Source organism: Adelges cooleyi, unplaced genomic scaffold (assembly GCF_023614345.1).
Source record: "Adelges cooleyi isolate 19-005CV unplaced genomic scaffold, UGA_ACOO_1.1 ACOO_flye_CR_arks_rails_tigmint_CR_PRNA_168, whole genome shotgun sequence".
NCBI classification, from domain to species: Eukaryota; Metazoa; Arthropoda; class Insecta; order Hemiptera; family Adelgidae; genus Adelges; species Adelges cooleyi.
This window is the reverse complement of record NW_026095825.1, coordinates 561,451-572,807: the sequence shown is the minus strand read 5'-3', so window position 1 is coordinate 572,807 and position 11,357 is coordinate 561,451. Positions and strand designations below refer to the sequence as shown.

The 11,357-nt window shown below is 24.8% G+C and overlaps 2 protein-coding genes and 1 long non-coding RNA gene across 5 annotated transcripts; all 3 read right to left on the bottom strand.

Annotated features, from left to right (window-relative positions):
- Positions 1 to 1,155: 1,155 nt before the first annotated feature.
- On the bottom strand, positions 1,156 to 3,642 carry LOC126833017 (uncharacterized). The gene is made up of 3 exons (XM_050564118.1): positions 3,412 to 3,642; positions 2,400 to 2,550; positions 1,156 to 1,633 (listed from the first exon to the last, which is right to left on the bottom strand). Exons 1-3 carry the CDS (start codon positions 3,487 to 3,489, stop codon positions 1,506 to 1,508), a joined length of 357 nt encoding a protein of 118 aa, XP_050420075.1. The 5' UTR covers positions 3,490 to 3,642; the 3' UTR covers positions 1,156 to 1,505.
- A 226-nt stretch (positions 3,643 to 3,868) lies between these two features.
- LOC126833040 (uncharacterized) lies at positions 3,869 to 6,888 on the bottom strand. 3 transcript variants are annotated; one of them, XM_050564155.1, is made up of 4 exons: positions 6,728 to 6,888; positions 5,773 to 5,906; positions 4,599 to 4,761; positions 3,883 to 4,372 (listed from the first exon to the last, which is right to left on the bottom strand). In XM_050564155.1, exons 2-4 carry the CDS (start codon positions 5,854 to 5,856, stop codon positions 4,215 to 4,217), a joined length of 405 nt encoding a protein of 134 aa, XP_050420112.1. In that variant the 5' UTR covers positions 5,857 to 5,906; positions 6,728 to 6,888; the 3' UTR covers positions 3,883 to 4,214. The 3 variants fall into 3 exon arrangements, with proteins under 3 accessions (XP_050420113.1, XP_050420112.1, XP_050420111.1); XM_050564154.1 differs by lacking the exon at positions 6,728 to 6,888 and adding an exon at positions 6,154 to 6,627; XM_050564156.1 differs by lacking the exon at positions 6,728 to 6,888 and having other exon boundaries at positions 3,869 to 4,323; positions 5,773 to 6,635.
- A 1,336-nt stretch (positions 6,889 to 8,224) lies between these two features.
- LOC126833029 (uncharacterized) lies at positions 8,225 to 10,493 on the bottom strand. The gene is made up of 3 exons (XR_007684827.1): positions 10,268 to 10,493; positions 9,295 to 9,457; positions 8,225 to 9,090 (listed from the first exon to the last, which is right to left on the bottom strand). It is a non-coding gene; the product is annotated as an uncharacterized LOC126833029 (long non-coding RNA).
- Between the last annotated feature and the right edge of the window lie 864 nt (positions 10,494 to 11,357).

Here is an 11,357-nt window from a genome sequence, read left to right as displayed (position 1 = left end):
CATGAAATTATTAATAATAACATTTTGTAACCACCCTGGGCTTTCTTTATTACACATATTATATATAAATATATGGGATGTCTACGACGGTTGACCTTTATAATACCTTCTAGGATGTTATACAAGTAGTTTATTTTTTGACTAGCAATAGGTCATACTAAAATTAATCAAAACATTTAACTAATTTTCAATAATTTCATGATTTCAATTGAATGTTCAGTGTAATCATATATTCGATAATTATTATATTTTTAATCATGAATAACGATTACTTTTACTGTTTATAAAATTATTAAATGGTTATTGATTAATTTATTCATAAAATAATCAATCATGCCCACCACTGACAGATGGTAGACAAAAGAGAGCGACAGGAGTAAGAGTAAAGCATAGGCCAAATTTGTGTGGCGAAATAATTATTTTTTATAAATATGTCCGTCAAAAATTTGGGCTTCGCTTTTGTGACACAAAGATGAGTGGAATGAGTAGGATAGGAAGGGTGGAGGGGGGATGAGAGGTTAAGGGGAAATCGGTACCCCCTCCCCCTTCCCGATAACTGATAAGAGATTATTAATAAGAGAATCGGCTAATAAGAGATATGTGATAAGAGGCATAAAATCAGATAATCATAAATGACATGTTTATAATACAAAATGCATGACCAATGTCTTTCCTTTATGGGAAAAAAATAAAGTTTAAGTATTTAATTAGTTTGCAGTTTCAATAATCCGGAATAGTTTACCGTTTCCTGAGACTTGTACATTATCATACTGTTTTTATTTATATTCATAGATTTTAGTAGACGATTTTTGACAAAATATTTCACCGGATTTGGCACTTGCATGGAAACGGCATGACCACAGGTAATAGTATCCACAGTAAATAATGTACACATCGATGATTTGTTCAAATCAAAAATTGTCAATGAATATTGCATACATTATATGCATTTATATATATTTGAATTACAACACATCATCAAAAAAGTTAATTAAATAATATTATCATAAATAAATAAATCCTGGGCCGATTTCTTGTAGTTAGGAGTGTAAGGGGAAGACAAAGAAGTAGACTAGATAAATAAATAAATACTTGTAAGGGAATAATAGTATCCTTTACAAATGCTGACTATTAGAAAAAATATTCGGCTATCAATTAAAAAACGATAAATATATTTTTTAATTTAAAAAACAGTTTTTGGTTTTATCTAGTGAGTATTATTTTGAAATTTATATATTCTGCAAAAGTTTCTTGTTTCTTTAGATTTGTGCATTATAGTACTGTTTTTACCTATGTTCTTAGATATTATTAGACAATTTTTGATACAACAACTTTGAGCTGACGAGTCATCAGCATTAAAAATACAAATAGAAAATATATAAGACTATGAAATATTGATGGTATTTTAAGTGTAAATTTTACAATGACTCATTTTAGTGGTTTAATATGAGTTGTCTTTTATTACAACTTGGTTCAGTTTTTTAATTATAACAAACCGATAATATTTATGACAAACGTTGTTTTTTATTGTTGCCAATTCCGTTTTGTGTCTGTAGAAAATCTGTTGGATTAAGCTGATTTTTTTGGCAAAACACTTGCATAATGTTCTTAAAAAGATTTAAATCTATATTATCTAAATAAAATAAACAAAAAAATTGTATTTAATTTAAAAATCAATACATTTACTTAGTTTTATGAATAAAGACAATTTAGGTAAACAGTCGTCCAAAAATGTAATATAGGTATGGAGGAAACTATAGAAATATTTTATTAAAATAAAAAACTTAACATATTTTCAAAAAAATTGTTTAAAATATCCAATTTTTTTTGGTATGAAGTATTAAAATATTTTGTTTTTCCTATTTTAATAAAAAATTTTTCTTTTACCCATTTTTAAATATTTTATTACTTTTTTATTCAGAGTAGGAAACACAAGTTAGTAAGAGTGATCTATAACTCTAACGTTAAATATTATTATTGAAAATAAAACAATACACATTTAGTGGTTTGGATATTATAGTAATGTAGTTAAAACACTGAATTAAAATGAAACGAAAATGGAATGTGTTAATACTTATTAAATAACAAAGAGACTATAAACACTGAATTATTTACAATGAAATTATTACACTAAGTAAGTATGACACATCACGTGTACGAGCTGTTATACTATATTTTGTATTCGACAACTGAACTGATGAACGGCGGTAGCGTCGGCTAATATACTATCTAGTAATTTTTTTTGAAAAATTAATATAAGATCATATTTTGATCACCTTGCCCCATCAATTCCGAATAAAGTTCCCGTTGAGTTTTCTCGACTATCTGGGAAGGTCTAAGTCAAAGCTACTATGCTAAAACATTATTATTAATTCACAAATAAGGTAAATGATGGTTACCTAGGTTTTCTACTCGAACTGACTTCGGTAACTCCATTACACTCGGTACAATAGTGGAACCCAAAAAATCTCTCATATTTGACGCAGTAAGACCTTGTCCTAGAGGAACTTCAAAATGTTCTAGAGCTGTGTAGTATGCTTCTTTTAAGGCCTAAAAAGTTTTTTTTTCATTTTTTGTTTATTTTATTTCATGTAAAATCTGATTATAAATTACATTTTGTGTAGGTTAGAAAACAACATAAAACAAAAAATTAATAACGCGTCATCTGATACTATCAGTAATAAAAAATATAACAAGTTTTAAGCAAAATTTTAATTTTATCTCAAACACAAAATAAAACTGGATAATTATTTGACACATTTGGAAAACCATTTTTTTTTAAACGTGTAAAATAATTTTCCGATTCTGGAAAAATAATACTTGTTTTCTAAACTTCTAAAATTTTTCTAAACTAACTTAGAAAAATGTTAAATTTTAAATTGTTGTTATTTTTTTAGACATTTATATGCATGCAGTACCCAAAATAAAAATTATTATAAACATAATTTCATTTTTGCTATACTACACGAATATATGTTGCATGAATATAATATATAATTTATGTTCAATGTTAAAAACATAAAAGCTTATTGAAAATTATACCGGATTAACTCATTTTGTTTATAAATATAATAGAAAATATTATATTATATATTACAGATTCGCAGGTTTCCTAAATTAAATAAAAAAGTGTTTAAAATTTTTAAAGTTTCAAGTCAATTTTAATTAGTTTCAAATACTTAGGTAACGATAAGAATTTTGAAATTTTCCATATAATAAAACACTACAACATATTTTCTTCGTATAAAATGTATTGTGAATATTAATAATAATGATAATGATTTTAATTGAAAATCTTTACGCTTCAATAATCATGACCGTATAGTAAGGCTTTAACCTGCATATTATAACACATGATCTAGCAAAAAAAAAGAAACGAATAGCTTCAGAACAGTAGGTCAAAAAATTTACTTCATCTTCAGTCAGTCCCAGTACGGAATTATCAATTATGATAAAAGTTAGAAACAAAATAGAAAGCTTAAAGAACATTGTACCATCTACTATTAACTGAAGGGTTTAATTGAGCAAAAAAAACAGATATATTTTAAACCTATTTTACAAAGAAATGAAAAGAAAAATATAAAAATATAAATAAATATATTAAATATAATAGTTTTACAATTTTTAAGCTGTGGCATTAAAATTTCAAATGCGTATTTGAACCATTATATATAGATTTATTGCATATAAATCATATAAACATATTGATTTCAAAGTGCACAGGTGTGTGTAAATACGACTGTATAAATTTAAAATATAAACTTGGAAAAGTTGTTTTTTTTGTCTTTGATACGTCTTAGCTACCTACACATTATCTACAATTTATTTATGCAAATTGTAATATATTTTTGTTTTTGAATGTTAAAACAATATAGCAGTCAGGAAAAAATATTAAAACATAAGTGTGCACAAATCTTTAAATGTACGTATGATTCTAGATTATTGTCAACTATATTCCGGAAAGAATTACCCATTTGCTCAAGTTTGAAGTTCCAACTAAATTATAGACATTTTTCTTTTTTTCTTATAAATAAAATGAACATTAAACACATTGTGAAAAATCGGTGTTTAATAAAAAAAAAAATGATTTGATGTAATAAAATTTGTTTTTATATATTGCGTTTTTAAACATTTTTTTAGTAACATTTTTTTAATTTTTAAAAAATTTATTATGAATTTGAAAATGATTAAATGCAGCTATTATTTTTGAATACTTATTCATCTGATATCACCGCCCATGAACTTGAAACCTCATCTAGTGTCCTTTTATCCGCTTCATTTTTCCTCAACACTGCGCAAGGTTTTACAGTAAGATTATGTGTGCTGCAAAGCATTTTAAAAAGTTCACCATATAGACATAAATCAATAACATCTAAAATAATAAACAAATTATTAAACACTCATAAGTAGCAAGGACTGTTTGAAAACGACAAAGTATTAATAATTTTGGTATTTAAGGAAAATTAGCAAAAAATGCATGTGTTAATTTTCTAACGCGCAAATGAGAATACTTTCTTAACACAAGCAGCAAAATGCTTTATACATCGAAGACAAAAATTATACTATTAAATGATAAATAAAGTAAAGTTAATTGTTACCTCGTTTTTTGTCTGCAGCTGGATTCTTATCCAAATAAGCATATATAGTCTCAATATCGTTTTTACTTTTACCCATATAGTACCAAAACTGAGGCACGGAAATAGTACTATCAAGAGATTTGCTCAACCATTTTCTACAATTATTGAACGAATATCTTAATATCTGAAATTGTGTTATAAATATTAATTTACTGTATTACATAAAAACTCCTTTTGAAAAATTAAATACAAATAGCTTTAAAACAATTTAAGGTTTTTTCTAATCATAAATAATTCAAGTATTATCTGTAATTAATTTTTAAATCATTATTAAACTAACTATTAACCAATAATTTTTTTTTTGTTAAAATCAAGTTTTTAATTTTATCAGTTCGTTTTTTACTTAATTGTTTGAATAATAGCTATACCTAATAATATTATATTATCAATACATATAAATCAACAATAAAATAATTGCTCAATTCTGAAAAATGGTTGTTACTTTTTTTAAACAAAATTAGAAAATGTTTAATTTCTATGCTAAGAAAACATAATTATTTTAAGCTATAAATAATGCTTCAGTACCTAAATTAAAAAATAAGTTTAACATTATTCTATTGTTTACTAAAAAACACAAATATACTCCAATAAGTCCAATGTTAATTAATAAAAACATAGCTTATAAAAATGTCTAATTAAATTAGAAAATTTTTAAATTATATTAAAAATACATTATTTATTACGTTTTGATTGGATTTGCAAATACCTTTAATTAATTATTAACTTTTACTATTTTACAAAATGATCAAAATTTTAAATTGTACTAAAAAAAATGTTATGTATAACTTTTTTTTATATTAAATTGATTGAACTTAAATAAATATGTTACCATTAGAATTTTATATAATAGTATCAAAAAAAAAATATTTTTGACAAGCAGTACTAAAAACTTATTTTAATCATACATATTTATGATAAGGGTTTTAATTGAGTCTTAAATCGAATATGATAATAGTTTCTTAGACAAAAATGGCTATACAAGTAAACATTAACCTGTATAATAATTTAATGTAACCCAATGGCCTTTGCCGCCGAGGGAAATAATAAAAAAAAAAAAAAATTAACCTGTATATTATAAATCATTCAGCAAAACATTGACAAAAATCTAATAGTTAAATATAATATCAAAAATTACTTTATTTTCATCTTCAGTCTCTCCCAGTACAGAAATAGCAGCTAAGATAAAATATAATAGCAAAATAGAGAACTTGAAGAACATTGTACTGTACTTGTGTGACAAAATGAATAATTTTTACCGTCTTTGTTTGCCTGTTTTATTTAGAAATGAAAAGAAATGTTCTATTATACAAATACATAAATACATCAAATGTTATTGCTATTCAATTTTATAGACATGGCATTTTTATTTAAATTGCATGTTTGAACAATTATGTACTAAATATGTGTTCAATACATAGTACTATATATAGATGAACTTTAATTTAATAATTAGATTAGGTTATAAGGGATTAAAGTCATAAGACAAATTTACTGAGCTTTTAGAACTTTTTTTAACCTATTATTAGCTGTTTGTACTTTGTGACATTTTGAACAATAGTTGACGAAATTCTCTTATCAGAGATACTACATACAATTTAAATAAAATTCCATGAAAAAATTCCAATCACTGACTATATGTACCGTGTCTGTAATTTGTACACTAAGAGTTATTAAAAATTAAATATCGGGCTATTATGACTATGTGTATTTATTACGATATTAACACATTTGCGATTGACAAAGTGTATTTTGGTTAAACACACTTTACGATTGTCTAACGTTAAAAGTTAAAAGTTATATGAATTAAAATTTTGTAATTTACTCCTCGGCTGTTTGTTTATCATTTAATAATAGTATTATATATTCGGTGCGATACTGTGAAGCAGTTGGTTTTAGGGAATTATTCCGCATTTATAAAAACTAAAATATTATGTATCTTTTATTTTACAACACAAATTATTAATATTTTTGTGTTTTTAATCAGTTTTTGGGTCTTAAGAGTATTTGACAATATTAATGCTCAGAAGATTTAAAAAGTACCAAAAAAAAAAAAAAAATGGCATAATATTATAAAATATATATTATAATACTTAATGTAATAAATGTATGTCGGGATATTGGATTCGGGGAAACGACCAGGTACAATTTTAGAATGAAGTGCTGGCGTTTGCTGGAGTGGAAGGGATGGTCAGTCGAAAAGAATATCTGAAAGGTTTTAGAATATAGACTCAAGCGGGTCCCGGTCTTCTAAAATTATAAAATTCATAAAATATGCGAAAACGATTTGTTAAGACATCAAAGACTATAATAAATCATTAATTGACAGTATCCGCGAACCAGACTTACTATTTTAGTATTGTACACACAGATGTCTTAATAATATGTTTTTTCCAACTGCAGACAACAACTTTGTGTACCTTTCATGTAATTTTTACACGTTGTTTTTTTTGAAATTTTAATCTGTCTATGTGTACATTTGTGATTACACATAATATTATTTTACTCAAGTCACAAGTGTCAACAAAATGCGTATCGAAAAAAAATGTTAAAACAAAAGCAATAAAATGAAATTCACGAAAATAGAAATCGTAATTCAATAGTATTGAATATTCACCATATATTTTTTATAATAAATTATATTATTTATTATCATGGTAATTTAACGTATATTTTGACTACAGTATGTAAACGTCTCTACTATATTCCCTAACATGTTTTAATATTTCAATGTGGGCTTAGTGAAATTCATAGTAACACAACTCTCAAACTATAGTTTATAATAATATTGCACCATCAGAATATTAGTGTAGCATCTCAACAATTATGATGTTAATTTTCTATTTTAGGTTACACATAAGTTCTTATGGAAAAAATCATGTTTTTTGCGATGAAATAGTATAGAAATTAGGAATAATGTTATTAATATTAATAGTTTTAATGTAATGGTATGCAAAAGTATCGCATTTATATTCCTCGTTCTCTATCGTTAACACATTAAAACACTAATAAATTAACAAGTATTTTGTCAAAGTTGATTATCGAGATGTACCGCAAATAGATAAGGACTAATTATTGGTAAAAATTATTGATCTACGATAGTTAATAGTGAGTAATAATTATTTGTGTCCATATGTATTTATAATTACACGAACTTCTACACGTGTATTTATTTCAAAACAAGCTCATTTAAATAATATCTGGGAAAATAGCTATAGCTACATTTTTTAAACAATATGGTGATTTAATTTTACAAATTGCTAATAAAACTATACATATTTTAATGGTTTGAAAAATCTGAAACTTTTTGAACAACTAGTTTATTTTTTGATTGCCTTTCACCATGGATATATTGATGCATTAGACTCAATTAAATGGTGTTTTTTTATATTTTTGCTTATTTAATAGGAAATTCCGGATGATACTAATCTGCTACGGTTGCTAAAAGTTTTAATGTTTGCAATTTGATGATGTCCGTTATTTTTGAAATAAAGACGTAATAATGATATTGATAGTCCATAATTCTACTTGGACTGTACTAATTACCCTTGTTGGGCGTCGTACTTCAATAAACACAAAATAAAAATGACTTTATAATTTAAATGTATTGTATTATATTCTGTTAAAAATTAAAACTTATCATTTCACAATTTTTAAAATATAATTTACATTTCTTAAAACTTAAAAAAATGAATAAAACAACAGATATGTTTTTTATGAATATTACCCTAAGCTCAAATGAACTGCTTTAAATTTATCATGATTTGAATATGAGTGTAAGTTATACTCCTGATAATATTAAAAAATTGCTCAAGTTGCATGTGGGAGGAATCAAACTTTTATAGCTGGCCAAAAATAAAAAATATATTTTCATTAGTGATATCTGGTTCACTTATCTGACGATGATAAATATATCGCAATATTAAATAATTGTTGAGTACTGAGGAAGTATAGTTTATTTAGATAATTAAATTTTTTACAAGTACCTAAATGTTGTACTTCATAATAATATATTCAAACATTTTCTCAAATTTGTCTCTTTTTAAATTACCAGTTAAAATATAGTCTTTTTTTTTTTTTTGAAATAAAATTACATTGTACAAAAAGTAAGAAAGTGGCGTTTATTTGAAAAAAACGATTTTGGTGTCATACAATTCGTTTTGATATTATATTTTTAAACATTTAATTATTAAATTATGAAACATTTTCTGTTTTTTTTTCTTGTAATATATTTTATTTTCGATAAGCTCCGGCCATAGGTTTGTAAGACCATAGGACTATAGGTCCGGTGGAACCAGACAATCGTCTGGTTCCACCGAACCTATAGTTAAAACGTCTGCTACTGTCCTTTGTGCCGCTATTTTTTCCATGTGTGAAGCGCATTTTTTTACAGTAAGGTCAAGTTTGCTGCATAACATTTTAAAAAGTTCCTTATATAGATATAAATCAATAAAATCTAAAACAAAAAAGATATTGTTAAGCACTCTTAACATCGAAATAATTATAATTAATGTTGCTTAGTAAAACTTAAAATATGCATATTTTAATTTTTATAAATGCAAATAAGAATACTTATCCTTCTCACCTACTGATTCATAGTTTCGCATCAAAGATTCAGAACAAAATATTAAATTATAAATAATTTTAAGATAACAATTACTTTTATATTCATTTGCTGCTGGATTATTATCAAGGTAATCACTTAAGATAGCAAAACGGATCCTATTTTTACCCATATACAACCAAAACTCAGCCAATGTAATAGTACCATCTAGAGGTATGTGCAACCATTTTCTACAATCGTCGTACGATTTACTTAGAGTCTGAAATTTTTTTTTAATATTAATATACTTTATTACGTGTAAAACCCTGATTATAAAATTGAAATACGTATAACTTTTAAACTTTTTATCCATTAAAGAATTTTTAATCATAAATATTTCAACTTCATTAAATTATTATTAAATTAATTGTTATCGAATAAATTATTGGTTTTTTTTTTTTTTTGGAAGGCGGAAATGTAATTTTAATCTATATTTATTTTTTTACTTGACTCATGATTATTGTTAGTCTATTTGCAATATAATGTAACATTAAAATAAAACTATTGCTCGATACTGAAAAAGCAAACCGAAAATAATGATTATTATTTTTAACAAATTAAAAAAACTAATTTAAAATGCAACATGATGCCTAATTGATTTTTTAAATTATAATAAAATTAAATATTTTGTCCAGATTTATAGATATTATTAATTATTTATTAAATAAAGGAGTATTAAAACTTTTAGTTCTATTATTTAATAATTTAATTTAAAAAATAATCAAAATATTAATATAGGGTAAAAAAAAATTTCAAATAAAAATTTTATTAAATTAAATTAATTGAACATAAATAAATGGGTTTAAATAGGTTTTTAACAAAATATAATATTAAAAACTGTTTTCGATTATACTGTGTTTGTGACAACGATTTTAATTAAGTCTTTAATCTAAAATAATAATATATGTTTCTAGGGGAAAATGGTTGTACAGAAAAACTTTAACCTGGATATTATAAATGATTCAGCAAAACATTGACAAAAATCTAATAGTTTTAAAGGAATAGTTTCAAAAATAATTTCAAAAATTACTTGATTTTCATCTTCAGATTCTCCCAGTACAGAATGACCAGCTATGATAAAAGATAGTAACAAAATAGACAATTTGAAGAGCATTGTATGGTTATATTAACTATAAACGGATTTTTAACTGTAAGTCAAAATTAATGATTTTTACCGTCTTTGATTGGCCGTTTTATATTGAAGTGATAAGAAATCTCATACTATACGACTACTTAAAAATATCAAATTTGAAAGTTATTGAAATTATTATAAAAATTGCATATTTTAAGAATTAAATTTATTTGTTATACATAAATCATACGAACATAAGTCGTTAACATATGTCGAATCATGTAATTAACGCGCACATGTGCAAGTATGTTTTTTTAAAATTGTACACAAAAGACATTAGAAAAAGTCCATCGTAATACCGTAACAAGGTGAATGAAATATGGCTTTATAGTTTATTGCATGTTTGGCTCGACTCTACTGAACTTTTTATGTTTTTTTTACTCATTACAAGGAATTTGGATACATTATCTCAATCCAATTTCAAATAATTAATGTACGAATTTCTGTTACTTTTTTGAAATTTTCAATTTATAAAATCTCTGCGCTGAAATTGTTTTGTATTTGTGTGATCACTTATGTTACAGCTTAGAAAATCGCAGGTTAACAATTTTCTCGAATCAGATAAATATACTATTTTAGGATTAGGAGACACAGATGTTTTTTATCAACTGAAATATCATTTGATTGCCAAGTAGCATCTGAAGTTAAGCTGTATCCGTTGCTGCTTGACACCTCTTGATTTTTAGCAGTGACCTACACAAACCCAACATAACCTATAAATCCAACCGAAAACAATCCCGTGTATAAATATAGACAATGACTCGTCTTAAATTTGTAAACATTGTCTTATTAAAAACCTAATCAAATTGTATAGCATTTATGATTACACGTAATTATGTTATGTTATCAGCTTAAGAATAAAATGCGTATTGTGCAAAAGTAAAAAAATTAAAAAAAAGTAACAAAATATAAAGTTATTACTAGTTAAGTATATGGTAAAATTGTCTAAGCGTTCTGGATTAACAAAATACATTTTCGGTGTACACAC

Bases quoted from the DNA above. Each gene is read 5' to 3' on its own strand.
- LOC126833040 (XM_050564155.1), bottom strand. From the start codon at position 5,856: ATGTTCTTCAAGTTCTCTATTTTGCTATTATATTTTATCTTAGCTGCT. The intron at 4,762-5,772 runs GTAATTTTTGAT...ACACAATTTCAG, and splicing joins AGACTGAAGATGAAAATAAA to ATATTAAGATATTCGTTCAA. The intron at 4,373-4,598 runs GTAACAATTAAC...TTATTATTTTAG, and splicing joins AGCTGCAGACAAAAAACGAG to ATGTTATTGATTTATGTCTA.
- LOC126833017 (XM_050564118.1), bottom strand. From the start codon at position 3,489: ATGTTCTTTAAGCTTTCTATTTTGTTTCTAACTTTTATCATAATTGAT. The intron at 2,551-3,411 runs GTAAATTTTTTG...AAAACTTTTTAG, and splicing joins TGGGACTGACTGAAGATGAA to GCCTTAAAAGAAGCATACTA. The intron at 1,634-2,399 runs GTAACCATCATT...TATTTTATTTAG, and splicing joins AGTTCGAGTAGAAAACCTAG to ATAATATAGATTTAAATCTT.